General features: G+C 47.9%; 1 protein-coding gene across 1 annotated transcript in view; it reads left to right on the top strand.

Moving 5' to 3' along the window:
* ABCB4 (ATP binding cassette subfamily B member 4) overlaps nucleotides 1–26,150 on the top strand; it is a 47,201-nt gene extending 21,051 nt beyond the window's left edge. Inside the window, exons 13-28 of the mRNA XM_040964823.1 lie at nucleotides 907–1,110; nucleotides 1,397–1,567; nucleotides 4,183–4,344; nucleotides 7,514–7,684; nucleotides 8,585–8,731; nucleotides 9,548–9,652; nucleotides 11,397–11,474; nucleotides 12,502–12,585; nucleotides 12,918–13,121; nucleotides 16,351–16,451; nucleotides 18,484–18,624; nucleotides 20,313–20,469; nucleotides 21,504–21,701; nucleotides 22,986–23,228; nucleotides 25,311–25,457; nucleotides 25,898–26,150. Of these exons, the coding sequence (XP_040820757.1) occupies nucleotides 907–1,110; nucleotides 1,397–1,567; nucleotides 4,183–4,344; nucleotides 7,514–7,684; nucleotides 8,585–8,731; nucleotides 9,548–9,652; nucleotides 11,397–11,474; nucleotides 12,502–12,585; nucleotides 12,918–13,121; nucleotides 16,351–16,451; nucleotides 18,484–18,624; nucleotides 20,313–20,469; nucleotides 21,504–21,701; nucleotides 22,986–23,228; nucleotides 25,311–25,457; nucleotides 25,898–26,101 (2,517 nt within the window). The 3' untranslated portion in view covers nucleotides 26,102–26,150. The remainder of the gene's footprint in view (nucleotides 1–906; nucleotides 1,111–1,396; nucleotides 1,568–4,182; nucleotides 4,345–7,513; nucleotides 7,685–8,584; nucleotides 8,732–9,547; nucleotides 9,653–11,396; nucleotides 11,475–12,501; nucleotides 12,586–12,917; nucleotides 13,122–16,350; nucleotides 16,452–18,483; nucleotides 18,625–20,312; nucleotides 20,470–21,503; nucleotides 21,702–22,985; nucleotides 23,229–25,310; nucleotides 25,458–25,897) is intronic.
* The last annotated feature ends 902 nt before the right edge of the window (nucleotides 26,151–27,052 follow it).

Raw genomic sequence — 27,052 nt, 5'->3', positions numbered from 1 at the left:
GACAGTGGCCCAAGCACATGGGCCCACTCCACTGCTTCTCTACATTGTGTCAGGGAGCTGGATTAGACGTGAAACAGCTGGGGCTTGAACTGGCTCATATGGGATGCCAGCATTGTAGGGTGGCAGCTTAACCCAGTGAACACAACACACAGCCCCCAATTTCTAAAAAAATTTTAAGAAGTGGTTTATTCATCCTTTTGTCAACAAGCCATAAAGGTCCAGCAAGCACCAGTCATTATACAGGTAAGGAATTATTACTGAAGGAGTTGGAATAAATTGTGTACTTCGGCTTGGTAATTCTCTACAATGACTGTGAAGTAAGCCAAGCATCTAACAGGTGGGAAATGCTAAAGTGGGGTAGTAGTCTACTAAATACAATGAGGCCATCAAAATGATGGCCTAAGAAATTAAGTATCCATTTTTATTCAAATTTAATAGCAGTAATTAAAGATAATGATGTGTTAAAAGTTTATGAAAAATGGAGTTAAAGATGTTTATTTTGGTGCAGAAATGTTTAAGATCCATTCATTTGAGGGATCCTCAAAAACTGAGAGGGGTTCAGAAAGTTTATGGCAAATTTACACTGTGAAAATACTGCATGGATCTGAACATTTATGCACTAAAGTGGACTTGGCTTTTTCCTTTTCCACGAATTTTTTGAAGTATCATTGTAAAATACAAATAGCTTTTAGAGAGAAATCCATCCATGAGAAAACTGTACCTAGGAAAATAAATGTGAAAAGAAAATACAGACTTTCTGTTGCTACTCTTGCATGTTGCTGTTTATTTCCGATTGTTATCCAAGGAAATAATGAAATGTCAAAAATGAGCTGAGGCATTTTGTGACGTTTTGATGCTTGAGGTATAAGAAGGCATAGAATATCTAATAGGAAATACTCCTTTCAGATTAGCATCGATGGGCAGGATATCCGGACCTTAAACGTGAGGTACCTGAGGGAGATGATCGGCGTGGTGAGTCAGGAGCCCGTGCTGTTTTCTACCACGATCGCAGAGAACATCCGCTACGGCCGCGGGAATGTCACCATGGAGGAGATCAAGCAAGCCGTGAAAGAAGCCAACGCATACGAGTTCATCATGAAATTGCCACAGGTATGGCCTCTGCTGGCGCGCAGCCCTCGGGAATTGCTTCCCCAGAGACAGAATTCTTTCTTCAGAGTTAGTTATTCACACAGCGGGCTGTCATCCCTACATCCATGGCTGACAGCCCGCTGCATGGAGAGCATGCGCTAGTAGTTCTTCCTGATCGTGTGCTCATTCTATTTCAACTTCTGAGCCAGTAGTCAAAATGAAATGCCTAGTCTTCACTCGCTTCTGCAAGCTCCCCACTCGTGTCCACTTGGAGTCCTCCATTGCTCCTCTGGGTTGTCTGTGGCAGAAATTTGACACGCTGGTTGGAGAGAGAGGGGCCCAGCTGAGCGGTGGCCAGAAACAGAGAATTGCCATTGCCCGTGCCCTGGTCCGCAACCCAAAGATCCTCCTGCTGGATGAGGCCACGTCAGCCTTGGATTCGGAAAGTGAAGCGGAAGTACAGGCTGCTCTGGATAAGGTCTGTACACCCCTGACGCCTGAAGGAAATGTCCCTGAAATCGCTAGCCTATGCTTCAGGAGTTTGCATTGAGAAATGTCCCAGTAAGGGGTGCATGAAGCTGTCTAGTGAGCTAGGTCTGCTGCTTGCTCCTGGTTGTCAGGCTGCATTGTCTGCAGAGCTGCAGAAACAGTCTGGCTGGCTGTGGCGACGTGCACTGAGCCTGTGAACCCCTTAGCTGTGTTCTTTTCTTGGATGTGGGCTGTTGTGTTGAACAAAAGTGGTTGTGTTAAAATATGCCAAGAATGATGCAAAAGTAAAATAAAATATTCAGAAAAAAACCGTGGTTACCTCGGCCGAGCTACAAAGCAGTTGAAAATATTTTGTTGGGAGTGGCATCATGTTTTTTCACAAAATGGATGCTGTTTGGAAAATGAGGTTCAACTTCTATGTTTGTTGAAGCACACACATGGATGCTTCATTTCTGCTTTTTAGTTTAAGAAGTAAAGTCAGAGACAGAAAAGAAGCTGGGAGAGAATATTAATGTGTTAGCTCCCCCATCTACTTGTTCTCTCCCCAAGAGTTCACAGCATCAGGGCAAGGGCCAGAGTCAGGAGCTGGAAATGCTGCAGGTGTTCCCGGGGGGCTGCAGACTCCCCACTGCGTGAGCCTTCCCCTTCCTCTGTCTGGACATGCACTGGCGGGAAGCTGAAGTGAGGACTCGGAGCTAGGAACACACTGCTGATGACCCAGTGTTGGGCACAGGCGTGCTGAGCACTAGGCTACATGCTCGCTCAGCAGCACATTTAAAGAACCCTGAGTTCATGTGTCTGCCCCAGATAGTTCCAGAATCTTAGTATCACTACCAAGCCACAGCTTCATGGGAGGAACCTAGCTTAGTCTACCTTGAGGGTTAACGCTAACCCTAACCCTGATGAAAGACCTGCTGCCTTCGAGGGTGTAGACTAGCAGGAAGCTGGAATCTGGTGTGCACCTAGGGTACAAATCCCGCACCCTGATAGGGGGTTAAACATCCTAACTGGAAGCTCAACCACTGGGTCAAACATCTGGTCCTCATTTTAGACTTCTTGGGTTAAATCAGGTAAGATAAGTGTTTATGGAAGGATGGATAGTCAGTTGGTGTTTTTGTTCTCCTTAGTCAAGCCTCCCCTCTCTGGGCTTGTATCTTCCTTGGAGGGCTTTCCTTTCTCTAAGACTTGGCCCTGTTACAGCTGAGTGCTTTGCTCGGCATGGTGTGTGCAGGAACAACGCAGGGCCCTTTTTGTCTGGAATATTTCCAGTCCCGTTAGTTGAAGCTGAGAGACTCCCTTGCAGACTCCATTTGCTTCTGGATCCTCTAATGCTTCCTGAGTTGTATTTTTCAAGCCAGGCCTCTCTCTACTTTGGGCTACTGATGAAGCTGTCCCAAGATGCCATTGTTGTAGCTGGGACTGCTTAACTAGCTTTTGCCTCTTCTACAGGGAGAAGACGACCCAGGACGTAGACCCTGATTCTTAGTGGGTTAACCCATGGCTTGGGACACCTGCATCCTGTATCAGAGTGCTGATTCAAATCCTGACACATCCACTTCTGATTCAGCCTCCCACCAATGCACTGGGGAAGGCAGCAGATAACAACCCCAGTGGTTGGGTTCCTGGAGTCTGAGTGGGAGTCCTCACTGGAGTTCTCCCTCGCGATGTCTGCCTGGCCTAGACCAGGCTGTTGAGGGCATTTGAGGAGTGTGTAGAATGCATTCTCTTCCTCTGTGTTTGCCTCTGTCTCCCCACCTTTAAAAAAAATCTTAAAATACCAAAAAAAAAAAAAGCCCCACAGGATGGCTTACATGATTATTTACACAAAAAGGCTCCAAAGGTTTCGTTTTTCTGCTGTCTCACCAAAGTTCTAGAAAGACTCGTATGGATTCATACTCCTTTGTTTAGACCTAGCTTTTATCCCTGTGTGTTGAAAACAAGTAGAAGGTTCTTAACAGTTGCTGTCCTTGAACTTAGGGTGTTTGCTTGCCAATATCTTGTCATCTCTGGGGAATCTGAGAGCCCTGTTTGTGTCAAAGCCTTGTTTTGACTAGGTTTGCACAGCCATGGGTGACAGTTGCTAATTTTTAAAGTCAAAAGCATATCTTATTTCTCTGCATACCTATCATTCGCTCGGTAGTCTGGCTTCAAAGAAAAGATATGTTTATTTGAAAATCAGTTACAGAGAAAGAACTAGGCTCCTCAGACAAGTGTGCAGCCCTGTGAAAAGGAATGACCCTTTGCTTGTTTTGGTTGAGTAAACACCAATACTACTACACTGTGAGCTTTGGACCTGGTAGGGTTAGGGAATATCAGAAAGAGTCGCCACTACTGAAGCCTTAGTAGTAATTACACCTTGGTTTTTCTTCATGTCAACATCCTTTCCAGAATAATCCATCCTCACGTGAATGGGGAAAGCTCCCTGTTGGGCTCAGAACCCGTGCTGCCTCTCATCTGTTTGAGGAGAGCAGTGCCTTGGCTCTGGCCCATTCAGATCTAGAGTATACATAGTTGCCAACACCATGCACCCACCCGTTTAACTGTGCTTGCGTGTGTCAGTACTGTGACCCCGAGGCCCGCTGGGCCTGTCCTTTTCTGCCCTAGGCCAGAGAAGGCCGGACCACCATTGTGATAGCACACCGGCTGTCCACAATCCGAAATGCGGACGTCATCGCTGGGCTTGAGGACGGAGTCGTCGTGGAGCAAGGAAGCCACCGTGAACTGATGGAGAAGGGAGGAGTGTACTGCAAGCTGGTGACCACGCAGGTACCCACTTCCTGGCACTGCTTTCCCCTGAAGGCAGCGTTCTTTATATGGTGAATATATGAGGCAGCCAGTGCTAGGCTGACAAATAAACACAGATCAGGGAGCTGCCTGAAAGCCCAAACCCTAAGACTGAAATTCAGAATCTATGGAAGAGGGTGGGGACAGAAATTGAAGTGTCAAAAACATCACGAATACATTCCTTGGATCTGGAGCTTTGTAGTTGCCGCAGGAATGTTTGTCAGTCTTTTCCAGCCTGGGGTTAGAAGCAGTTGGCACGGTAGGATTCGGGGCATGGTGCTCCGGTGCCTACGGATCGGGGAAGTCTCATGACAGTTAGACTTGCTGCCTGAGAATCCTGGCCAGGTCAACAGCAAGATTGATGGCTCAAGGAAGTGAGTCATTGGGTTGTCTTAAAAACACAGATCATTCCTTCTACTTCAGTCCCTAGAACAAATTTTATTGGTAAAAATTAGTCATATTAATAAGACATTGTCTTTTATACAATAAGTGGCTGAATACTATACTCTGTGATCAAGATTCTTACATCAGTAAAAGTATATTTGCTTGATTTGTTTGTACCTGCATTCTTTTTATTAATGTTTCTGATAACATAAAGATGCTGTCATTTTAGTGGGTACCTAGCAGTTTTTCACAGTAATATGTTGTGGCCGTTACTTCTTTGAAGTTGGATACTTGGTTTGTTTCTAGCATTAATTCTAAATATTGCTCTGCTGTGCGTGTAGTCAGAAATAGTTGGAAACTTGCCTTGTCTTTTAAGAAGTGACTGAACTTCACAGTTTCCAAATTTGCAATACTACACATAGTAGGAGAGCCGAGGTTTAAGGACCAGACACCAAAATATATTAAAAAGGCACTGAACTATGTAAAAGGGTTGGATAGTATTATAGATTGATTATTGATCCATGAAACGGTTATTTTCTAAAAAGGGATTTATCATGAAATAAGTGTGTGATGAACAGAGGTTACTAACACGTGCAGATCCCCACGAAGAGAATGTTGAACGAGATACGAGAAGCTCTGGAACTCCAGCTTGCTCCTGCCAGCGCATATTTTCCAGCAAGAGGGAATCGCTGCTGTCTTGGCCAGTGGTTTCCCTCTGGTCTAGTCGCCGGAGAGGCCTTCACCAGTTAGCTGGCTAATATACAGAGCTCCTCGAAGTCCCTGTCAGCGTCGCGGTCATGGAAGGCTGCCAGGGCCGTGGCTTGGCCAGTGATGACATGTCGGACCCCCACAGGAGGCAAGCTCTCTCCCCGGCAGCCCTGTTGCTCAGTGCCCTGTGAACAAACAGATGTGGGCAGTGCTGACCTTTCAAACACATCCTCCATGAGCTGAATTTCCTAGGAAAAGTTGTGTGTTTGAAGACTCCACTGTGGCCTCATGTGATGGAAAAGGCCTGTTACCAGTGAGGCAGGAACCTTAGGAAGGCATTCAACCAAATTAGGTTTGCTGTCCTCACTTGGGAAATGGGCAGAGGCTTGCATCCCATGAACTCTAATGGCTGTGGCATTCATAAAGCTTAGGCTCTTGGTTGTTTATATATACACATACATATATATGCTCTCTCTCTATATATATACTATATTGTGTATATCTATGTGTGTATATATAAATATATACAAATTTATGATCAAAATATGTTAATTTATTTGTGAGAGAGAAAGAGAGAAAATATCCTCTCTCTGTTGGTTCACTTCCAAGTTGCCAGACTTGGAACTCTGTCTAGGTCTCCCGCATTGGTAACAATACTTGAGCTATAGCCAAGTACTTAAGCCATCACCTGCTGCCTCCCAGGGTGCTCATTAGCTGGAGCTGGATCAGAGGCAGAGGTGAGCCATGTGCATCCTGAGCAGTGGTTCATCTGCTGTGCCCACTGAGGACCCTTGAACATCTCTGCCTGGGAATCCCCACCTTTCCCACATCTGATTTGGACATTGCTCTCCTCCTCCTGTGCTGCTGACGTGGAGATGTGGAGAAACCTGAGGGTGCACAAGGTGCACAGGCTCAGGCAGCTGCATCGTCCTCCAACCTGGAAGACCAGTTCCATTTACTTTGTCTTCAACTTCTAAGCATTTGTGCAGGAGGCAGAGAAACATGGAGTGAGGGGGCTCTCATCTGCTGGTTTAGTTGCCACACGACCTGGTGTTTCCTCAACAGCTTAGAGCTAGAAACCCTTGGAGTGCCACCCCCACCCCCCTAGGAGGGAATGGCCCTCCAACAGGCAGTGAAGCTGGGCATAAGCTTGGGTCCCCTCTGGGGTGGCCTGAATCAGCGCAGCACTGCTGGGAAGGACACAGCAACTGCACTGAGCCGAGAGGAGGGCAGTATTACCTGGCAGTGAGCAGGCCTGCGTTAGGTTCCTCTTGTTTGTGGCTTTTTTTTTTAAAGATTTATTTATTTTTATTGGAAAGTCAGATATACAGAGAGGAGCAGAGACAGAGAGGAAGATCTTCCCTCCGATGATTCACTCTCCAAGTGATTTCAACAGCCAGTACCATGCTGATCTAAAGCCAGGAACCAGGAACTTCTTCCAGGTCTCCCAAACGGATACAAGGTCCCAAAGCTTTGAGCTGTCCTCGACTGCCTTCCCAGGCCCCAGTCAGGGAGCTGAATGGGAAGTGGGGTTGCCGGAATTAGGACTGGCACCCATATGGGATCCTGGCATGTTCAACAAGGCAAGGACTTTATCCGCTAGGCCACCGTGCCGGGCCCCTTGACTGTGGCTTTAACGGAGCCCTTGGTAGTGTGGCTGTTCACTGTTCTTCCCTCCTTTCCTTCCCGTGACGGTCACAACCTGTGACCATCTGACAGAGATTTCTGCACACCTGCTAAATAAAGCCTGTGTCAACTTTTAGAAAATTCTCTGTATATTTCAGTTATCTTATTTTCCAAATTAAACCTAACCCTCCTGTGGTTGTTAACCTTTTTACTTCTAGGAACTGATAAGCTTCTTTATAGTTTTCCAGGTAAAAGGCTGAAAAGCTGTTATGGGTTATAAACACCTTAATGCAGATAATGTTCAAAAATACATTACGGTTCTGAACTTGGGAAGTTACGCCTATCTGGAACCTGCCCTCCAGCACACACACACACACACACACACACACACACACACACACACACACACTTTCATGTTTGTCTTTCCTTTTAGACATCTAGAAAGCAGAATCAGCCAGAAGAGCTTGAACTAAGTGGTGAAGAGGCTGTTACTCGTATGGCCCCAAATGGCTGGAAATCCAGCATCTTTAGGAATTCCACCCATAAAAGCATCAGAAATGCACAAATGCAACAGAATGGCCTTGATACAGAAACCGATGAAAGTGTAAGTTGTTTTCCATTTGAACTGGGTCTTGAAGGCATTTGGCCTCACAGCTTGCTTCCCACAGGGAGTGTCTGGATTCAGTTCCCAAGCACTGCTTCCAACTCCCCACAAACCCTCGGAGTCAGCAGGTGCTTAGCCGGGTCCCAGCCACACGTGTCAGAGGTCTGAATTGAGTTCCTGGCTACTGCCTATGGCTTTAGCCTAGATCTGGCCATTTTGGGCATTTGGGAAGGGAACCAGCAGTTGGAAGGCTCAACATTTGCTAAAAATCTGGTATGTGCCAGGAATTGCGCTAATTTCCAGGAATATAAAGACATAGTCTACACCTCTAGAAAAAGTGACACTGGAAAACAGAAGAGACATAAAACAAGCTGTGCTCTGAAAAATGGAAGGTGCCTGGGGAACAGTGATGCAGACGTGCAGTCAGTTGGTTTTTCCAGGAGATTGTGTTGTGGAAAAGGCAGCAGTGGGCACAGTGTTTATCTGAGGTCACTAACAGTGTCCTGAATCTGTGGGCATTTACCCATCTGCTTATGTGAACTGTTTTGTCTGATCTGATAGCACCCCTTTTAGGGGGGCAAGGCTGCACCCTCATAGGTAAGAGAGTGGCCACTGAGGGCCCCATGGGACCTGCCCTGCCTGGCACCGTGGCGCAGCTGGGTGAGTGCACAGCAGATATTTTGTGCCACTTCCTGGGACCTCTCACCTTGCCAAGGCTGAGATGGACTTGGCACACCTCAGGGACTTCCTCTGGATGGACTTGCCATGTCACCTGTGGATACCACTGCTGTGTTGTATGCCCTGCCTGCTCCCTGGGAGCTGACCTCCAGCGGCTCAGCACTCTTGCTGTCTCTGGGCCCTGCTGAGGTGTGACTCTGTCTTGATCTTTCTGTCTTCTAGGATGCTGGTGTACCACCCGTGTCTTTTCTGAAGATCTTAAAGCTGAACAAGACCGAGTGGCCCTACTTTGTGGTAGGAACCGTGTGTGCCGTCACCAACGGGGCACTCCAGCCGGCCTTCTCCGTCATATTCTCTGAGATGATCGCGGTAGGTTTGAGACCAGCACAGGTACAGACTCAAATTAAACTGGGCTAGTGTCTGCAAATCCTGTGTGATGGGTGCTTTGAGAGAACCAAAAGCATCTGAATCGCTCCTGAAGTAGAATAACAATAAAATAGATCTGGACCTCAAATCTTTCAACTTTTGGGATAAAGCTCTGTAGCTCAGAGCTGTGGCCTGCATCTTCTCTCAGGCCTTCCTCGTGTGCTGAGTGCTGTCATTGGCCCTGGAGACGCAAGGTGCCTCCAACAGCACACTTCACACTGCAGCAGACACACAGCTCCTGAGCAGACACAAGCAGGCAGTGTGCTAAGGGACAGTTTTGAAGGCAGGACTGGTGCTGCTTCACATGGCACGGTCAGGGGTGGTCAAGGAGCAGAGCAGTGTGGAACAGGTGGAAGCAGGGAAGACACAAGAGGAGGGATCAGCCATAGATGTGCAAGTACTTGGAGTCCATGCACAGTGTTTTAATTCACACTGATAGTCAGGTAGCCCTCAAACCCCTAGAGTGAGAAAGGAGAACTGAGGATCCCCGAGTCTCAGGGGCGGGCGTTGGGGGGGTCCTTGGTTGTGGCTCATGTCTGGGAAGTTGAGGAAATTCTAGATGGAAGGTGTAAGGGTTGCACCACATGCTGGGAAGTACTTAAAGTGGCAAATAGTGAGTTCTGCATTCTTATCACAAACTGTAATGGCCCATGTATCAGAAACAGTTTTTAAAATGTGGCATCTGGGCCATGACTCCTGGGAGGAATAAATGGGCCTATCTGTGCAGCCCGAGAGAACGTGTCATTTGTTGCCATGCAGATTTTCGGCCCAGGAGATGATGCTGTGAAGCAGCAGAAGTGCAACATGTTCTCGTTGCTGTTCTTAGGGCTGGGGATTCTCTCCTTTTTCACGTTCTTCCTTCAGGTGGGTACCCAGGGTTCCCCTTCCTCGTCTAATCTGACTCAGTGGAGTATCCAGAGCCTTGGGGAGTGGTGCACAGCTGGCCAGAGGCAGCTCTGGAGGACACACACACTCACAGAGGGAGGACTGGGAGCACTTTATGAGCTCTGTGGCCTTTTAGGTCACCACAAGTGTCCTTCAGCAAACACTCGCTGAAAAAGACAAGGCTTACCTTCGCCAGAGAGTGTGAGAACCCCTTGGGCTTCCCAAGTTGCACACTGGAAAAATGCAGCCCACAGTCTCTTCTTTGTTGTTCTTTGCATGATGCCCAGTACCTTTGCTGAACTTTTTCCTACATGACTGACGAACTATTGGAAAGAGCATGGTGTATGCAGTCCAGTGTGGTAGACCCGACCAGCATGAACCTCCAGACTTGATCTCACTGTGCTCGTCTTCATAGTTAGGTTTCCCCCAGAATACTTTGATCTCTTCATCCTGTTGAGAGTCACACATGATCCATGAAGTCAGAAAATCAAATTTCCTGGGCATGGTCAGGTTGCTCTCTTAGTATAGTTGAATCTGTGGTAAGAGTTAAGGCTGGCTTTGTGGTTAGAGGTCATTGCCTGGCCAGTGGTACCCGAGTGCCTTGACCCTGCCCCAGTCCCTGTGTATGTGACTTAAATGCACTGCAGGAGCTGCATGGGTTGTGGCCTGGTGCATGAATTGGAGAGCCCATGGCAGCGCAGCCACACTGCTGGCAAAGGGAAGGAAGGACACCGGATAAGACACACCTGGGGCAGACTCACCCCTGCATAGGGTACCCATCCTATTGGCTTGCTAGAGTGGTTCTCCCTGCAGCCTATGTAGCTTGAGGCCCCTTCCCTAAGGACCCCAGTAGCAAGCAACTGAGCTGTTCTCCATTTTGCAAGTGACCATTAGAAAGAAGAAAAATGTGGCAAGGAGCTTGGAGAGAAAGAGCAGCCTGGCTGTTCCCCAGTCTGAGGGCAGAGGAAGCCATGGAAGGGAACTATCCATTCTCCCAGGGTGTGACACTAGAAGGCCCCTAGGGGATGTGTGTTGTGCTATGGTAGGTGCATGTGGGAGTCCTGGCTGGAGTTGTAGGTTCCTGACTTTAGTCTGATCTGTTGCTGGCCATTACTGGAACTTGGAACTTAAAAAAAAAAAAGAGTGCATGTTTTCTCTTGTTTGCTTTGCCTCTCTGTATGTAACTCAGGTCGGTGTTCAAATAAAGTATAATAAATCTAAGGTAGAAACAGAAAGAGATGAAGCATCCTCTGGTTCACTCTTCAAGTGCTGCAATGTGCAGGACTAGGCCAGGCTGAAGCCAGGAGCCTGGAACTCCCTTCAGCCAACAACTAAATCTTTTAAAAAGTAGATTAAGCATGTACTTCCTGGCACTGCATGAACTGAAAGAGATTCTGGATTTTGTTATTTGTGCTTTCAATGGCTTCACTGAGAGTATTAAGAACAGTCTGCAATCTGGAATAAAACACAGTACCTCTTGTTGTCCTTGGAGGGTTTGAAGACTAAATCTACCTTGAATGGAAGCCAGAGATGAATATTGGTGAGGCTTCTGGGCTTTTGATTCAAATATGCACTGATGAGGAGAGTCAGAGCAGGTGTTCTATGTGGAAACTCTGAGCTAACCTTAGGCCTCAGATTTTCGTAGTCTGAATGAACGGTTCACACATGCCCCTGTCGGAATGCTAGCGATGATCCAAAGGGACGTGGCCTTTGTTTCCCACAGGGCTTCATGTTTGGGAAAGCTGGCGAGATCCTCACCACCAGGCTGCGGTCGATGGCTTTCCGAGCAATGCTGAGGCAGGTAGGTGTGTGCCAGATCTCCCTTGCTCGAGCTGAGCTCATCCTGCTCTCAACGTGTGTGTGTGTGTGCGCACATGCACGCGTGTGTGTGTGTGTGTGTGTTCATGCAGGCATCACACACCTGCCAGTTGCTCTGGTCCTTCTAGATCCAAAGTGCCCCCCCCAGAGGCCTTTAAAGAGAACTGCATGCTGCTATTCGAGTTCATGTACCACAGTCATACTCGGTGTAGGCTCTCCTATTCTCTGCTATAGACTTTTGTTTGTTTATTGGGCTGTGTTTTCGTGTGAATTCACTGGGGAGTGTGCTCAGACATTGCTGGCTGCGTGCCAGGTTTCTGGAATGCCAGAAATCCATCCTCTTGGGAAGTTCACGGCCTCCTTCAGGATGTGTGGGAGTGTGCAAGCACAACTTCCCTGCTTTCCTGGAAGAGGCTGAGAGAAGACGAGAAGCTTACCCTGCCTGGGTAACAGCATCTGATTCCTGTTCAGAAAAGGGCACACAGCAGGTTTACCACTTTTTCCCTATAGCTTTTAAACACTTGCGAGGAAAGTTGCTTCATCTGAAAGTAGACAATGCTATGGATGAGTAGCTTGGATTGCAACTCAGATATGAATCTCCTTTAAAAAGCAAGTCAAGGTCATGGTGAGAAGTCAGGACTATGCATCTCCTGCCTAGAACTTTCCAGAGTGTGTCTTCCTTGACTCACCCACCACCCGTGGGTGACAGCATGCCTGGGTGCTGGGATTGACAGGATGCCCACATGGGCTCAATGCTGGGTGTAGCTGGCAGAGAGGCAGGGCTACCCAAACACTGCACCTCCCACATGTGACAGGTATCCATCACTGCAGAGTGGCCTGGGACCCAGGTCCTGGCAGACTGGGGATAGGGGAGTGCCCAGGGCAGGATGCCGGACCTTCCAGTATGGGTGAGGTCTCTCTCAGATTTCAGTACCCAGGTGAAAGCATTGGCGGACTCTTCCCATGTGTCTAGTACTGCCTTTAACAGCCAGGTGTGTTTTATGCCACAGGACATGAGCTGGTTTGATGATCCTAAAAACAGTACTGGTGCACTTTCCACAAGACTTGCCACGGATGCTGCCCAAGTGCAAGGAGTACGTAGCCTGCGGCTGACGGTGTTGGAAACACAGGCTTGGCTGCTCAGGAGCAGGAAGCCAGACCCACGCTGGCTGCACAGTCCGCGGGAGGCTCAGTCAGTTCAGAGTCGACTGACTGCTGCCACCTCAGTGCCACCTCCTCCACTGGGTAGCCCCGGGTGGCAACCCTTGGCCACAAGATGGCCACTATCGGTGATCAGAAGGGCCACAAGCCACAGGGGTGTGACTGACCACCGGGAGGTGGACTCGTGGGCCCAGAAGAGAGGGGGCTGGCCCGCTTCACCGGGTGTGGACTCGAGCCAGGCACCCTCTCTGCTCTCCTCCTCCAGGCCACCGGCACCAGGTTGGCACTTATCGCTCAGAACACGGCCAACCTCGGCACGGGCATCATCATCTCCTTCCTGTATGGCTGGCAGCTGACCCTTTTGCTGCTGTCGGTGGTTCCGATCATTGCCGTGTCAGGAATTGTAGAGATGAAGATGCTGGCTGGCAATGCCAGGAGAGATAAGAAGGAGCTAGAAGCCGCGGGAAAGGTGGGTCAAGCCGCGCGCGTTTCGATAGGTGTGAACATGGTTGTCCCGCGGCATGTGTTTCAGTTCTCAGCATTGTGGGAAGCATTTCGCCGCCTTCCAGGCACTTGCCCAAGTGGTTTTCTTGGAGAAGCTCGGGGTTTGCCAGCCATCCTGTGTCTTTCCCTTCCTGAGGCCTGACCACGGTTCCACAGCTGAGGCACTGAGGCGGCCGTCAGTGGCTGAGTTCTAGAACTCAGCGCGGCGGCCAGAAGGGGGCAGTGGCGCCTCGGCTTGTGGCCCTGGGCGGACGGCGACCGTGAACGTGGCCCTGTGAGGCTCCTGGCTGCTTGGCAGGCGCTCCTCCCGCCTGGCGGGGCAGACACTGGCTTTGCCCATCCACGGCCTGAGACGCAGACGCCAGTGGACGGTGTGACTAGGCTTTGCGACCGGATCTAGTTTTTCAGAGCTTGGTCTCCACAGCCTTTTTGTGTTTAATTTGGCTGCGGGTATACACCAGCTGTTTCTTTATAAGCTTTTAAATGTTTGAGTGTAAATTTTGGCTGTGAACACATTTTCTTCTTTAATGAAACATCGGAAGTGAAGCGGGAACTAGATTTGTAGATATTTGACATGTAGCTTCCTGGGCACCACATTTTATAAAACGCTTCAGCAAGCATCATGCACCTGTCGTTTCCCACAGTTAAGAGCAATGGGGGAAGGCCGGATCTCCCCGGGAAGAGAGCCTCAGGTACTGAGCAGCTCCGGAGGGGTGGCCCTTGAGGGTAAACCGAGCATTCCAGGCTGGCAGGTTCCACCCCACCCCCAGGTCCTCCCCCGCTCTCCTCACTGGGTTTCGGGTCCCTGGACTGCGTGGGGTTCCCTGGGTGTTCCCTCAGTTCTTGCGAATCCTCTGGCTCCTTGCGGAGGCTGCTTAACAGCATCGTTCTGATTTCTGGGTGTCAAGGCCAGCTGCTGCAAAACCGTGAGTTTTTTTGCCTTGCTGATCTCCACATTTTGGAAGGGAAAATTGGCACAATGAGAAATTACTTTCTTCTAGACAACTTTCCTGGATGAAAACATATTGAGCCTAGTTAAGACAATAAGTTTGGTTGTCTCAAAAGTGATTTACATGGACAATTGTCAGAACTTGGCAGGAGCAGGCTGGCAGAATTGAGCAATGGTTCAAGCTGTAGGTAACCCTGCCACCTAGACGGTGTGATGTTGGCAAAGATCCCAGCTTGCTTGGCCCTTGTTTTCCATCTTTGTGAAAAGGGAAATTGCATCAGGCATGTGCTTTTTTAGGGATCAGAAATCAACAGCAGGCTGACTGAACTAAATTTTACCTTTTATACATTTAAATATAAATGTATTTCTTTATCTGAAAGTGACACAGACAGGCAGATCTCTGCCTGCTGGTTTGCTCTTCGAATAACCAAAGCCAGGAGCCGGAGATTTCTTCCAGGCCTTAGCCGTGGGGTATTAGGGACACAGGCACTTGGGCCTTCTGCTGCTGTCCCTGGTGTATTAGCTGGAAGCTGGATTGTAATTGGAGCAGCTGGAATACAAATCAGTGCTCATATGGAATTCTGACATCACAGGCTACAGCTTGACTTGCTGCACCATGTATTAGGTTGAAAACTTAGATACTTAGCAGCTGTTCAGACATAGATTCATTTTTGTTTCCTTGGCCAACTTTTAACAAAAAAGTGAAGGTTAGAAAGTTCTAGAAACCACCCGCCAATAAATGTTCTGAAAGAAATGCTGTCGTTCACCTGGGTGCGGATTATGGTTAAAGTGCATTCAAATTTGAGACATTGCCATTCTGATTGTCAAAAACCAAAACGGCTTGGTGGTGAAGCGTTGGCTGCTGGACAGTGAAGCAGGAATGGAGGGGGCTGTTGTGAAAATTTGGAGTAGGATCCAGTTCCAGTTGTAGTTCATAGTTACACAAGTTACAACTGGTGAGCTTCAGTTGTGCCATCCAGTTAATACCAGTATGCTCAGCCTGCTGGTTATTTGTCAGCTTGTTTCTCTAAAACCAGCTTAGCAAAAAAAAATAACCCAAGGTTTTCAAAAGCATCTAGACTCAGGCTCTCCCTGTTTGCTGAGGTTAGGAGCCTGGAGCACCAGGCTGGAGCACCAGGAGCTGACCCACAGCTAGAAAGCCAAGAGCTAAGCCCAGGGTGGAAGCCAACGAAGGAATATTCAGCTCAGAGGATGGTCATGAGGCCAACTAGACCAGGTCAGTCAAGGTGGTTTCTATTCTAGTTACTGATGTTGTTGAGTTTCTCATAAGGAAAGAGCTGTTGGGTCTAAGACATTTAACACCTTGTTTTTATCTGGTCGCAGAAACTGACATAAGTCTTAAAGCCAATAAAACAGAAATCCCAAATCAAGGTTTTATGTACCCAGTGCTAACGGTTTGAATGACTCAAGTGCAGAACTATGGTATGGACAAAACAGCCAAGTCCCTGACAGTGAGCAACAGTCAAGCCGTGTGCCTGTAAGAATCAGCAGTCAGCGCTGCCTGATTTGTGTGAAAGGGGCTTGACACCAGGTCACAGGAAATCCCAAGAAATGTAGTTTGTGTACCATCTCTTAGCAACCCAGGCTGTGGCATGCCTGAGCCATGCAGCACACCTGTTCAGCTCTTTATTCCATGCAGGACTGTCAGCCACCCACAACCACCTGTGTGGCTCACCACGTGATGGCATCAGCCTATGATTCCTCGGGGCTGCGCAGTTCAGCTCTGGCCTCCAGGTCGCGCAGACCGAATGCGAAGGCTGCAGCCCTGCCATATGTCATTGCTGATTCAATCAAGGATGTAAAGCAGGCAGCACCTTCATCCCACTGTGGGTGGATGATTTTTCTGAGGAGGAGAATGACTGTCATTCTCCCTCCAAACCCACAGCTCAGCCCTGCCTACAGACTCCAACCTAGGGAGATAGCAGGGCTTACGACTGTGTGGGCAGGGCAGAGGCAGGCCTGGGAGCAGTGCCAGACTCTGGATGCCCTGTGCCTGCCGCCCCTCAGCTCCCCAGGCATGTGGAGACTTGTCAACCACACTTAGCACACCCAGAGTTACCTGTTTTGCTACCTGGTCTTGAATATGCTCTGCCTTTCATTTGTTGGTGAAGGAATATAAAACAAGTCAACGTAACCTTCAGGAGACGCTAGCTGAGAGTTGTAAGGCTTTTTATCGTGGAAGTCAAGCACCCACATCTAATGAAAGCCCTGTTTGATGTTACAGATTGCAACGGAGGTGATAGAAAATATTAGGACAGTTGTGTCCTTGACCCAGGAAAGAAAATTTGAATCCATGTATGTTGAAAAATTACGTGGGCCTTACAGGTAATGAACATCTGAATGATACAAAGAACCTGGTTCCTTAGAATGCCCCCAAAAGAGAAAAAATTAAAAGATCAGTTGAAAGAGATGACCATAAGGGTGGCATTTGTCAGTAATTAATTTACTGATAATAAATGGTTTCTTGCTGTATCTGAACCACAAGTTTTGATCTTCATAAAAACAATAAGTCTCTAAGAAGCAAAAGGTACAGAGGATTGGTGCGGTGTGTCTGGTTGCTGTGCAGCCCGCATAAACAATCTGAGTGAATGAACTACTTGCACTTTTATTCTCTCTGAGAGTGGAGGCTGAACAAAAGGGGAGATGTGTTCTGTAGCACATTCTAGAAGAGTGTTCCCTTTGTTCCCTGAGTATGTGAAGACAGAGACACATGGCTCATTCCGTCACTTCTATGAATGCTTCCTGAAGCTTCTAGGAACTCTCTGCATCCTAAAACGTCCATCACACACTTGCAGACCTGAACACTGGCCCTGAGAACTGGCCTATTGGAGCAGGGATCCCTGAAGTTCTCCAATTATTCTGTCTCTTCAGTTGCACTTCATTTGATATAAAGAGCATGTGGTCTTTTTCTGTTTATCACAATATATACGGACCAATAATACCCATGACCTTATGAGAATTTTAAAAAGTTTACTTGAGAGGCAGAGGCAGAGACAGAGGGCCTGGAGGACTTCTCGTCCTCCGGTTCACTCTTCCAAATGCTTGCAGGAGCGAGCAGGAGCTCACCCCAGGAGCCAGGAACGAACTCACCTTGGCTCCCTTGGGAGGAACCCAGCTGTTTGAGATGTTCCCTGATGCCTCTCCCAGGGAGTGCATCTTCCGGAAGCTGTGGTCAGCCAGGGGCTCCCGTGCGGGATGTGGAACCCCCACCCCCCGTTGTTGTGCGTTTTAGATATCAGAATTAAGAAAGAATAGAAAGCTAATGGTAATAATTAATTGGATCATTATTTAAAGTTCTGTAACACTGAGTTGTTCCATGAGGTTTTTTAATGCTGTCATCACAGCACGTTGAAGCATCAACAGCAGCAATGCTTGGAACTTCTTAATTTGAGAGCGTAAGTTATGTTTCTTTGGGATGGTGTAATAGCCTAGCAAGATTTAGCATGAAGTATCATTAGAAACAGTGCAAAACAAACTGTGGTGTTAGCAAGATCTAATTCAGACTTCTGGTCCATATCTGTACACTTGAATGACCCAACATCCATGACTCTGAAATCTTTTATGACATGAGACGACTAGTTATAGGAGATAAAAATGAGAGTATTGCAGAAATCACTTTCAGATCACTTGAGCTTTAGTTCTAATGTTGTCATCCTAGGTATTTTTTAAAGTCCCAAAAAAAAAGACTTTTAAATTCCTTAAATTTTGTTATCATCTTATTTAAAAATCATAGAGATTGTCTATCCTCTGACTCACTTAAATAACTGCAAAAGCCAGGGCTGGGTCAGGCCGCGGCCAGGAGCCTGGGACTCCATCCAGACCACGTGGATGGCAGGGATTTCATTAGAGAGGCACCTTAGGCCTCTCAGGTAAAATGAAATGAAAGTGGAGAACCTGGGACTGGGGCTGAGTATTCTGATGTAGAGAATGGACATTGTAAACCCTGCGTTAGCCACTGTGCCATCCCCCTGCCCCCTGGATGTGTTTGACACGACCATGTTACATCTGTGAGTTTGAACTCTGAGTGGTCAGGTAGGAATGTGTGACGTTAATTTGTAATATCAACAGTGATCAATAGTAATAGCAGCTGTCATTGAAGCATCTACCAGTAGCCAGGCATGTGGCATCATGTTAGGTATTTGTATGGTTTTACTGTGTTTCTCAAAATGTCTTTGCAGTGACTTTAGTTCTCAGTTCTGCATTATAGTGGTTGTCTCTGTTGCACAGAGGAGAAACTGATGCTGATGTTGAATCGGTCACCCAGACAAATGTGACTGTAGACCCAGGCTGACCACACTTGGGAGTGGAGCTCTTTCCACTGTGTGAATCCACCAACACGTGCCCATCTGCCTTCCAGGAACTCGGTGCGGAAGGCACACATCTACGGGATTACCTTCAGTATCTCCCAAGCATTCATGTATTTTTCCTATGCTGGTTGTTTCCGATTTGGTGCCTACCTCATCGTGAATGGACACATGCGCTTCCGAGATGTCATTCTGTAAGTAGCTGTCTGAGTACTAGGCTTCTACCAGGGTGTATTTTTTTTTTAAGATTATTTATTTTTATTGGAATGGCAGATATACAGGGAGAAGGAGAGAAAGATCTTCCATCTTCTGGTTCACTCTCCAAGTGGCCACAACTGTCAGAGCTGAGCTTACCTGAAGCCAGGAAGCAGGAACCCCTTTTGGGTCTCTCACGTGGGTGCAGGGTCCCAAGGTTTTAAACTGTCATCCAGCATCATTTTAGTTGCATGCATAACCCCAGTCAGGAGATAGTGGATTTTCTCATGTAGAACATGGCTAGAAATAAATCATGGTGAGAAAGGTATTGGTGACTACGGACTTTTGAAATCAGGGCCACAGCTGAGATGTGGCCTGCAGCAGGTGGTGAAGGCTTGACTGAGGTCTGACGGCCGCTGTCCCCACCGTCCAGGAGTGATGGGCCCAGGCCTCGCAGCCTCTCTGTTCCTCAGCCTCCAGGCCTTGCATGGTGTTTGTGATTACTGGATTGTTCCAGAACACACAGAGGATGTGGGGTTAGGTTAGGAGGAGGGAAAAGACGTTTCTGCTCTGGAAGGGTGATTTCCAAGTGCCGGTGCATGGTCTTGTTTTGACATGGGATCTAGAGAAGCGGAGAGGGGCCGGAGCTCTTCCTTGGTTTCTGTCCAAAATTAAAATGGTGAAAATATGTCGGTCAGGAGCCTGGCAGGGAGCCAGAACACAGGAGTCGGCTTCAGGGTGTTGGACAAAGGTGTGGGAAGTGAAAGAGCAGGGAGGGACCCTGGACTCCATGGGGGTTCTTCTTGTTACCAGCAAACCTGAAGGGCAGAAGGGAAAGATGGTCAGAACTCGGGGTCCAGGCACTCTATGCCCCCTGCTGAACGGAAACAACACGAGCAGCCCAGCAAAACAGGGTGTACAGAAAGGAGTACCCGCCTCCCTGCCGGTGTCCGCATGGGCCCGCCCCTCTGAACCGGACGGCAGGGAGCTCTCCTGGCACCTCTTGGGGGTGTCTCCTGGCATAGGGGTGGAGGAGTAACAAGAAAAACTTCTGAGCTGCTCAGGATGTTAGCTGGTGCTACTGTTCCCTGGCAAGGGCGTATTTTTTGTAGCAGAAATAGCCACGGGGTCAATATCATTTTGTGGTCGTTGAAGAAATTACAAACCAGATGTCAGGGCCCCCGTGGAACAGGAAGTACCAGTCCTGGTTCAGAACCGCTGTATCTCCTTCTGCACTCCTTTACTCTGAAGAAAGGCTGAATTGGAAACAATGGTCTCACCCACTTTCCGCTAGTCCCCGACCCTTCCCACCCTAAGCAACTGTGTAAACATCATCAGAAATTTTTAAAAGTTTAAAATAAATATTAAATATTTTTTAAAGAGAGAAAAAAATAAAGGCTGAATTGCCAACAGACGTGACATCCATTATCAGATTCAGTTATAAGCCACTTCCTGAAAGGGACAGCTTGTGGACCGCCTCAGCAGCAGGGGAAAACGCTCCCGTGGGGAACTAGAAGGGGAGTGGGCTTGGGGGTGGGAGGGAGCGCTCTCTTGCTCCCTGCTTTACTTCTGGAACTGGAATTCCATGGACCTGGTGAGGGGGTGACAAAGGGAGTAGGCAGGTAAAAATTGGTAAGAAGCTGCCCACTCCTTTAGCTGATGGGCAACCCCCTCCACTTACCTCCAGAGTGTTCTCGGCCATTGTGTTCGGCGCGGTGGCTCTTGGACATGCAAGTTCGTTCGCTCCGGACTATGCCAAGGCCAAGCTGTCTGCAGCCCACCTGTTCATGCTGTTTGAAAGGCAGCCTCTGATCGACAGCTACAGCGAGGAGGGGCTGAGGCCGGTGAGTTCTCCACTGCCTGCTGAAGGTCTGCTCGGTGCCTCCCTCTGCAGGTGTCGTGTCTGTTGTGTTACAGTAAATGATGCTGACATGTGTGAGGGGCATTTAGGAAGTTTGTGAAATGAGGAGTACAAAAACACATGCGTGGACTTCATGGTTTCTGACAACACAGTGACTTGGCTTTTGATTTCATATTCCTGCAAACTTTTGAGGTGCTCTCATATCTAGTTTATGATACTTGTATGACTGATATTTGGCTCACTTTGCTGACATTTTGAAATTTCCTAGGAGATATCAAAGATTCTGAAATTCAGCACATCCAAAAAATGATAAAGGAACTCAGATGTGCTAGAATTGAGTCATTCCCGCATGAATGGGATCATTTCTATGTGAAGTTACCCAGCAATTCTGCTAGGTTCATGTGATGAGCCGCTTGGTTCTGTCCGCGCCCTATGATGACTGAGTTCTTGTTAGGCGGGAGGCCCCGTAGAGCGACGGGGATGGTCCTGCCCTTTCTGAAGTCGGCCTGTGTTCCACATGACACAGCTGTGCCCTTCAGCGTGCAGGAAGAGGCGTGGGTGGAGAGACAGCAGGACTTAGGTGCTTGCTCTGTGCCAGGCATTTCATGTTCTGACGTGGTTGTTGTGCCCAGGGAGTGAGATAAAGAGGCTGCCAGGCTTGGATGGGAGGCTGTCCAGTGAGACTGGAGGCCAACACTTGTGGCTGAGTTCCCAAAGCCCTTGGGCCTTCTGCCCCTGGCTTGCCTCCAGCCTCAGCCTCAGCCTAGCAGTTGGGAAAATTCAGTGTTGCCTGAAAAAGTGAACTAGAAACTGAGTTAACAGCTCTCTCACCTAATCTAATCTAAACCATTTCTTCATGTCCCATCTCCCATTTTTTTGTACAACTTCTGTTAATATAGGCACTGAACATACACTTCATCTGTCTCTTTTTTGGGGTGTTCAGTAAATTTTCCCTCAACTAATACTGCTGCTTCCAATAATCGTTGGACCAGTAGCAACACCTGAAGCTTTTTCTAGGGTGCATTTGAAGGAAACGTGACATTCAATGAAGTTGTGTTCAACTACCCCATGCGGCCCAACGTGCCAGTGCTACAGGGGCTGAGCCTGGAGGTGAAGAAGGGCCAGACGCTGGCCCTGGTGGGCCCCAGTGGCTGTGGGAAGAGCACTGTGGTGCAGCTGCTTGAGCGCTTCTACGACCCCATGGCCGGGACAGTGGTGAGCACCTTTCCCTAGCAGCTACATTCAAGGCCCTGATTGGTAAAACCATTCATTGCAAATGGAAAAACACAGACCATGCAGACCTGTACACCCATCTGCCACCATGGCTACACTCCATGAGGCCCAGCTGCGGGGAGGGGGTCCCACCAGGCCAACATCAGGATATGTGGACAACACAGCCAGACATCTGGATCCACTGTGGCTCAGGAAGCAGGGAGTGTGAAGTCAGCCTCCACACTGCCAGGCCTTCTGAGCTGCCTGGCTCCCCGGGCCCTGCTTGCTGGCTCATGATAAAGATAGACACAAACTTGGGCCAGAGCTCGGAGCAGATCCACAGGGTGTGCTGGGGCTTGCTTGTTCTCTGCCCAGAGCACTCTGCTTGGGCTTAGCTCTCTAAGCTTGAACTGTATGCTTTCTGGCTTTGATCTTGACCCTCCAGTCGTATCCTCCTTGGCTTCTGTCACCGATTTTCCTGTGGTGTCTCACCCCCTAGGCACAGCTGATAGTGCCGTGGACCTAGCCCTGTGAGTCCCACACTTGGACGGGCACTGGAGAGTTAAAGCTTGTTGGGCAGTTTCTGGGAAGTCTCAAGTGTGACTGTCGTCATTACTGTGCAGATGTAAATACAGACGGGCCAGCTCAGCAGCATGCTGCAGGTGCCATGCTCTCTGTCTGAGGTCCACCCTAGCGGGGTGTGCTTTCCTCCACCAGGTGCTCTGGCTCATAGGCAGCCGCTCACGAGGCTCCCCCAGGAGCACCGTGAAAACCCCTTGAGACCACAGCCAATTGAAACAGTGCTGCCAAAGACTTCTGTTTCTGGCTTTATACTTTTCCTAAAACTCTTGTCCCTTGGGCCATGAGAAGGGAGAGGTGGAGCTAACTTGAGGCTGGCATTCTTTGGGAACAGTCAGGAAGGCGTGGGACTGAACCCAGTCAACTTTCCGAAGCTGGGGTGACTTGAGGGGGAGGGGATGAGGCTGGAATGAAGGGTTAGGGTCTAGCATGGCCTAAGGACAGCTCCCTGACGTTCGCAGGGGCACAGATGCCTGCAGGAAGGCAGGGAAGGATGGAGGAGTGGGGAGCGATAGGCTGAACATGCCACAGCTCTGCAGTTCAGACCAGCATGGAGAGTCTGGGCACTGAGTCATCTCTTTGGTTAAGTAAGCGGCAGGGGCCCGCTGCTTGGTCTTTTAACTGTGGATGCCTAATTTAACAGGCCTTCAGAAGGACAGCTTTACTGTATCGCATTGTTTGGTTTTTGCTTTCTTTTCCTTTTAAAAGCCTTCTTATAGTCAGTCTGTGGACTTGGGTTTTCAGCTCCTGGATGGTCAAGAAGCAAAGAAACTCAATGTCCAGTGGCTGCGAGCCCAACTTGGCATCGTGTCCCAGGAGCCCATCCTGTTTGACTGCAGCATCGGTGAGAACATTGCCTACGGGGACAACAGCCGGGCGGTGTCCCAGGAGGAGATTGTGAGTGCGGCCAAGGCTGCCAACATCCACCCTTTCATAGAGATGCTCCCCCAGGTATGTTCCCTGGTCACCCCTTAGCTGACATCACTGCAGACTGCAAACAGCTTGTAGTCTCACAGAAGCTCACCAAGTTGCACCAACACAGTGTTGTAATATAAATGTGGATTTACTAATGTTGTTGGACTCGATAGCTGACCTCAGCATTCCCAGTGTCCTTGTTGGTAATAGATAACAGCATGTCTACTTCCTGCGAATGTGGCAAGCAGCAGGGATGGGGTGGAGTCCAGAGCACCCTGTGTCTGGCTGGAGGCTGTATTGAGACTGCATCATGGTTGCTTTAGTCTTTCTGGGCCTTCTTAAAAATCAAAGCGTTGTTTGGGCCTGGAGTGGTAGCCTAGTGGCTAAAGTTCTTGCCTTGCACACGCCGGGATCCCATATGAGTGCTGGTTTGTATCCCGGCAGCCCCATTTCTCATCCAGCTCCCTGCTTGTGGCCTGGGAAGCAGTCAAAGACGGCCCAAAGCCTTGGGACCCTGCATCGGTGTGGGAGACCTAGAGAAAACTCATCCATTCTTGGACCATTTTCCACTGCCTTTCCCACGCCATTCATTAACAGGGAGCTGGGTTGACAATGGAGCAGCTGGGACCTGAACTGGCACAATGGTAGCCCAATTTGTTATTTTTGTTTGGTTGATATTTGCTTTGTGGCCTGGTATATTCTAGAGTGTGCTAGGGCTGGGATTGTGGCACAGCAAACCAGGCCAGCACTTGGCACTGCCAGCATCCCGTGTGGAAGTGCTGGTTCCCGTTCACCATGCGCTGCTTCTGGTCCACCTTCCTGCTGACACGCTTGGGGAGATAGTGCAAGATGAGCCCGTGTTGGTGACCATGTGCCTTTAGCCTGGCCCAGTCCTGGCTTTTACGGTTACCTGGGGAGTGACCCAGTGGATTGAGATTTATCTCCTCTTCCTCTGTTAAAATCAGTATCTAGTATTTGGTACATATAGTTACAATATACAATGATCTTGTCTGTTTTTAAAATTTTGCCTTAAAGTCTGTTTTATCTGATATTTCTACTTCTGTTTGATTTTGGGTTTTACTGACACGGAATGTCTTCTTCCATCCCTTCACTTCCAGGCTGTCATTACTGCTGCAGGATTTTGTAGGAAGCATGGCAGTGGGCCTTGTTTTTATTTTACCCCATTTAGCCTGGGTTTTTATCTTCTAATTGGGAACAAAGCTATTATTGGGAACAAAACTATGGGATCAAAGCTAGTTTTAAGATTTATTTATTTATATTGGAGAGTCAGATATACAGAGAGAAAGACAGACAAGAAAGGCAAATCCTCCATCCTGCTGATTCACTCCCCAAGTTCCCACAACAGCTGGAGCTGAGCCGACCTGAAGGCAGGAGTCTGTTCAGTTCTCCTACGTGGGTACAGGGTCCCAAGACCTTGGGCTGTCCTTGACTGCCTTCCCAGGCAGGGAGCTGGATGGGAAGCAGGGCTGCTGGGATTAGAACCAGTGCCCACATGAGATCCTGATGCATGCAAGGAGAGGACTTTAGCCACTAGGTTACCACGCTGGGCCCAGGCCCATCCTCTTCTTTCTTAGAAATCTGTGTGCTTACTTGACCTTATCTGGAGTCTTGTATTTCCCCTTTTCCCTCTATGAATTCCTTCAGGGAAGAAACAAAGCTGAATTCATTTTTCAACTTTCTCACAGTTCTACACATAGATTTCAGTCAATATTTAAATGAATGATTTTAAAAGGGAAAAACAAAGTCTTTATGTGGTCCACTGGAGTATTACAAGTTTTAAAAATGTCTTCAAAATATTAGCATTTAAACAAACTTCTTAGGACTCCAGGAACTGTCAGATGGTATTATAGGAATGGTAAAGATGCAAGAACGTATTGCCCAGATTTCTCTTGGAGAACACCATTGAATAGTAAGGGCATTTTAAGTTTGAAAATAGAATGTTCTGTCGAGAAAATATTAAATGGACAGTGATCCTTTTTCATGGAAATTTTAAAATGAGATTTTTCTTGTGATGAGAGTTGTGTAACGTTAAGTATGCCACTGGCGATAATTCAGACGAGACCTTAATTTGTTAAAGTATGAATGGCTGACTTGCAGAAATACGAAACCCGAGTCGGAGACAAGGGGACCCAGCTTTCAGGAGGGCAGAAGCAGAGGATCGCCATCGCCCGGGCGCTGCTCAGACAGCCGCCCATCCTGCTGCTGGATGAAGCCACTTCAGCTCTGGACACTCAAAGTGAGAAGGTGTGGCCTCCTACCTGACATCCTGTTGCATTGATGACTCAGATCATTGTTTATGAACACAGGTGGAAAAACGTAAGCACAAAATTCACACTGTGCTGCCTTAATAGAATGTTTCTTCCAATTTTGCTGAAAGAGAACCAGTATGAAAAGGAAGCTACATATTTTTGGCATATTAACTATAATAAGGAAAACTAGAAAATACTCCAGGGAACTAGTTAAGTAAGTGATAAACTATTAAGCTGGAAAGCTTAAAAACTAAAAATTACTTATAATAACCTTATATAGATTGTAATATCAACTTGGTAAAATGCAAACACATAAGGCCCAAAAGCCATAGCGATGAAAACTTCTGCTTTACCAGGCTGCTAGAAAAAATTCCTTTGCTGTGAAGACCAGTTTCTATCACTTTAGGATGAGCTTTATGTGCGACTTGTCAACAGGTGGTCCAAGAGGCCCTGGACAAGGCGCGGGAAGGCCGCACCTGCATCGTGATTGCTCACCGCCTGTCCACCATCCAGAGTGCCGACATGATCGTGGTCTTCCAGAATGGCCGAGTCAAGGAGTGCGGCACGCACCACCAGCTGCTGGCGCAGAGGGGCATCTATTACACCATGGTCAGCGTCCAGGCTGGAGCACAGATCTGATGAACTCTTTTTACAGTGTCCCTTTGTGAATAAATGATTCCACAACTTATTCTGCTTATAGCTTCAATCATCCTAACACATAGTAGTATCTTATTCTATATTCATTTAGAACACCCAGTTTGATGTTTTGGTAGTACGGCATTTGAAATGTGAGTTTTAGAAGTGATGTGTCTTAATGAAGTAGAAAAATGGTATCTAGGCCTCCCTTGGTTATTAAAATAATCAAATTCCTACAGTCCTGAATAGCTGGGGAGATAACAGGGTAGAGAACAAGATTCCAAGTGTGTAAGGTGTTCTGATTTTGAATTGAGGAATTTTTAAGGTGACTAAATTCCTAGATATCCAAGTTGAAGAAAATTAAATTGCCCTTAATCTAGGCAACTTTGTAAGTAAGTATTTCATAAAACAAGAGCCACATTAGTGACTATGTTCTTAAATATCTTAAAACATACGCCTTCTCTTATCATTTGAATACTGAAAGTAACACTGGCACAATGCTGAGTTTCTATAGCAACCGCACTGCCTCTTTTACAAGCTTCCTGCTTTTCTTACCGGGAAAGGCACACAGAAAGCAAAAAGAAATGCTGGCGACCCTGGGGAGCTCACAATCCTGAAATGGTGTTTGTTTATTCTTCCATAGTTTGATGCAGCAATATCAGCTGTTATGGGTTTTGAGTGTTTGTCAGTAAAGTATTAAAAACAAGTTCCTTTGTAGGTAATGAACCAGGTACCAAAGAACTTTCCCAATGAGACTCTTTATGAACAAACAGTCTGAGTGTAGCCAAGACTAGAGTGTGGGGCCGAGTGCGTCACTGCAGCGACTCGACTCTGCAGTCTTCAGCCTGTTCCCCCACGCGAGAGGACGCTGTGCACACGCTCCTGTAAACCCTGCTCTTCATGGCTGGGACACACAACACTGTTTTTAGAAAGTACTCCAGACAAATGGTTTCC

Source organism: Ochotona curzoniae, unplaced genomic scaffold, assembly GCF_017591425.1.
Source record: "Ochotona curzoniae isolate NIBS_2020 unplaced genomic scaffold, NIBS_Ocur_1.0 scaffold_3835, whole genome shotgun sequence".
Lineage (NCBI taxonomy): Eukaryota > Metazoa > Chordata > Mammalia > Lagomorpha > Ochotonidae > Ochotona > Ochotona curzoniae.
This window is presented reverse-complemented; position numbering and strand designations above follow the sequence as displayed.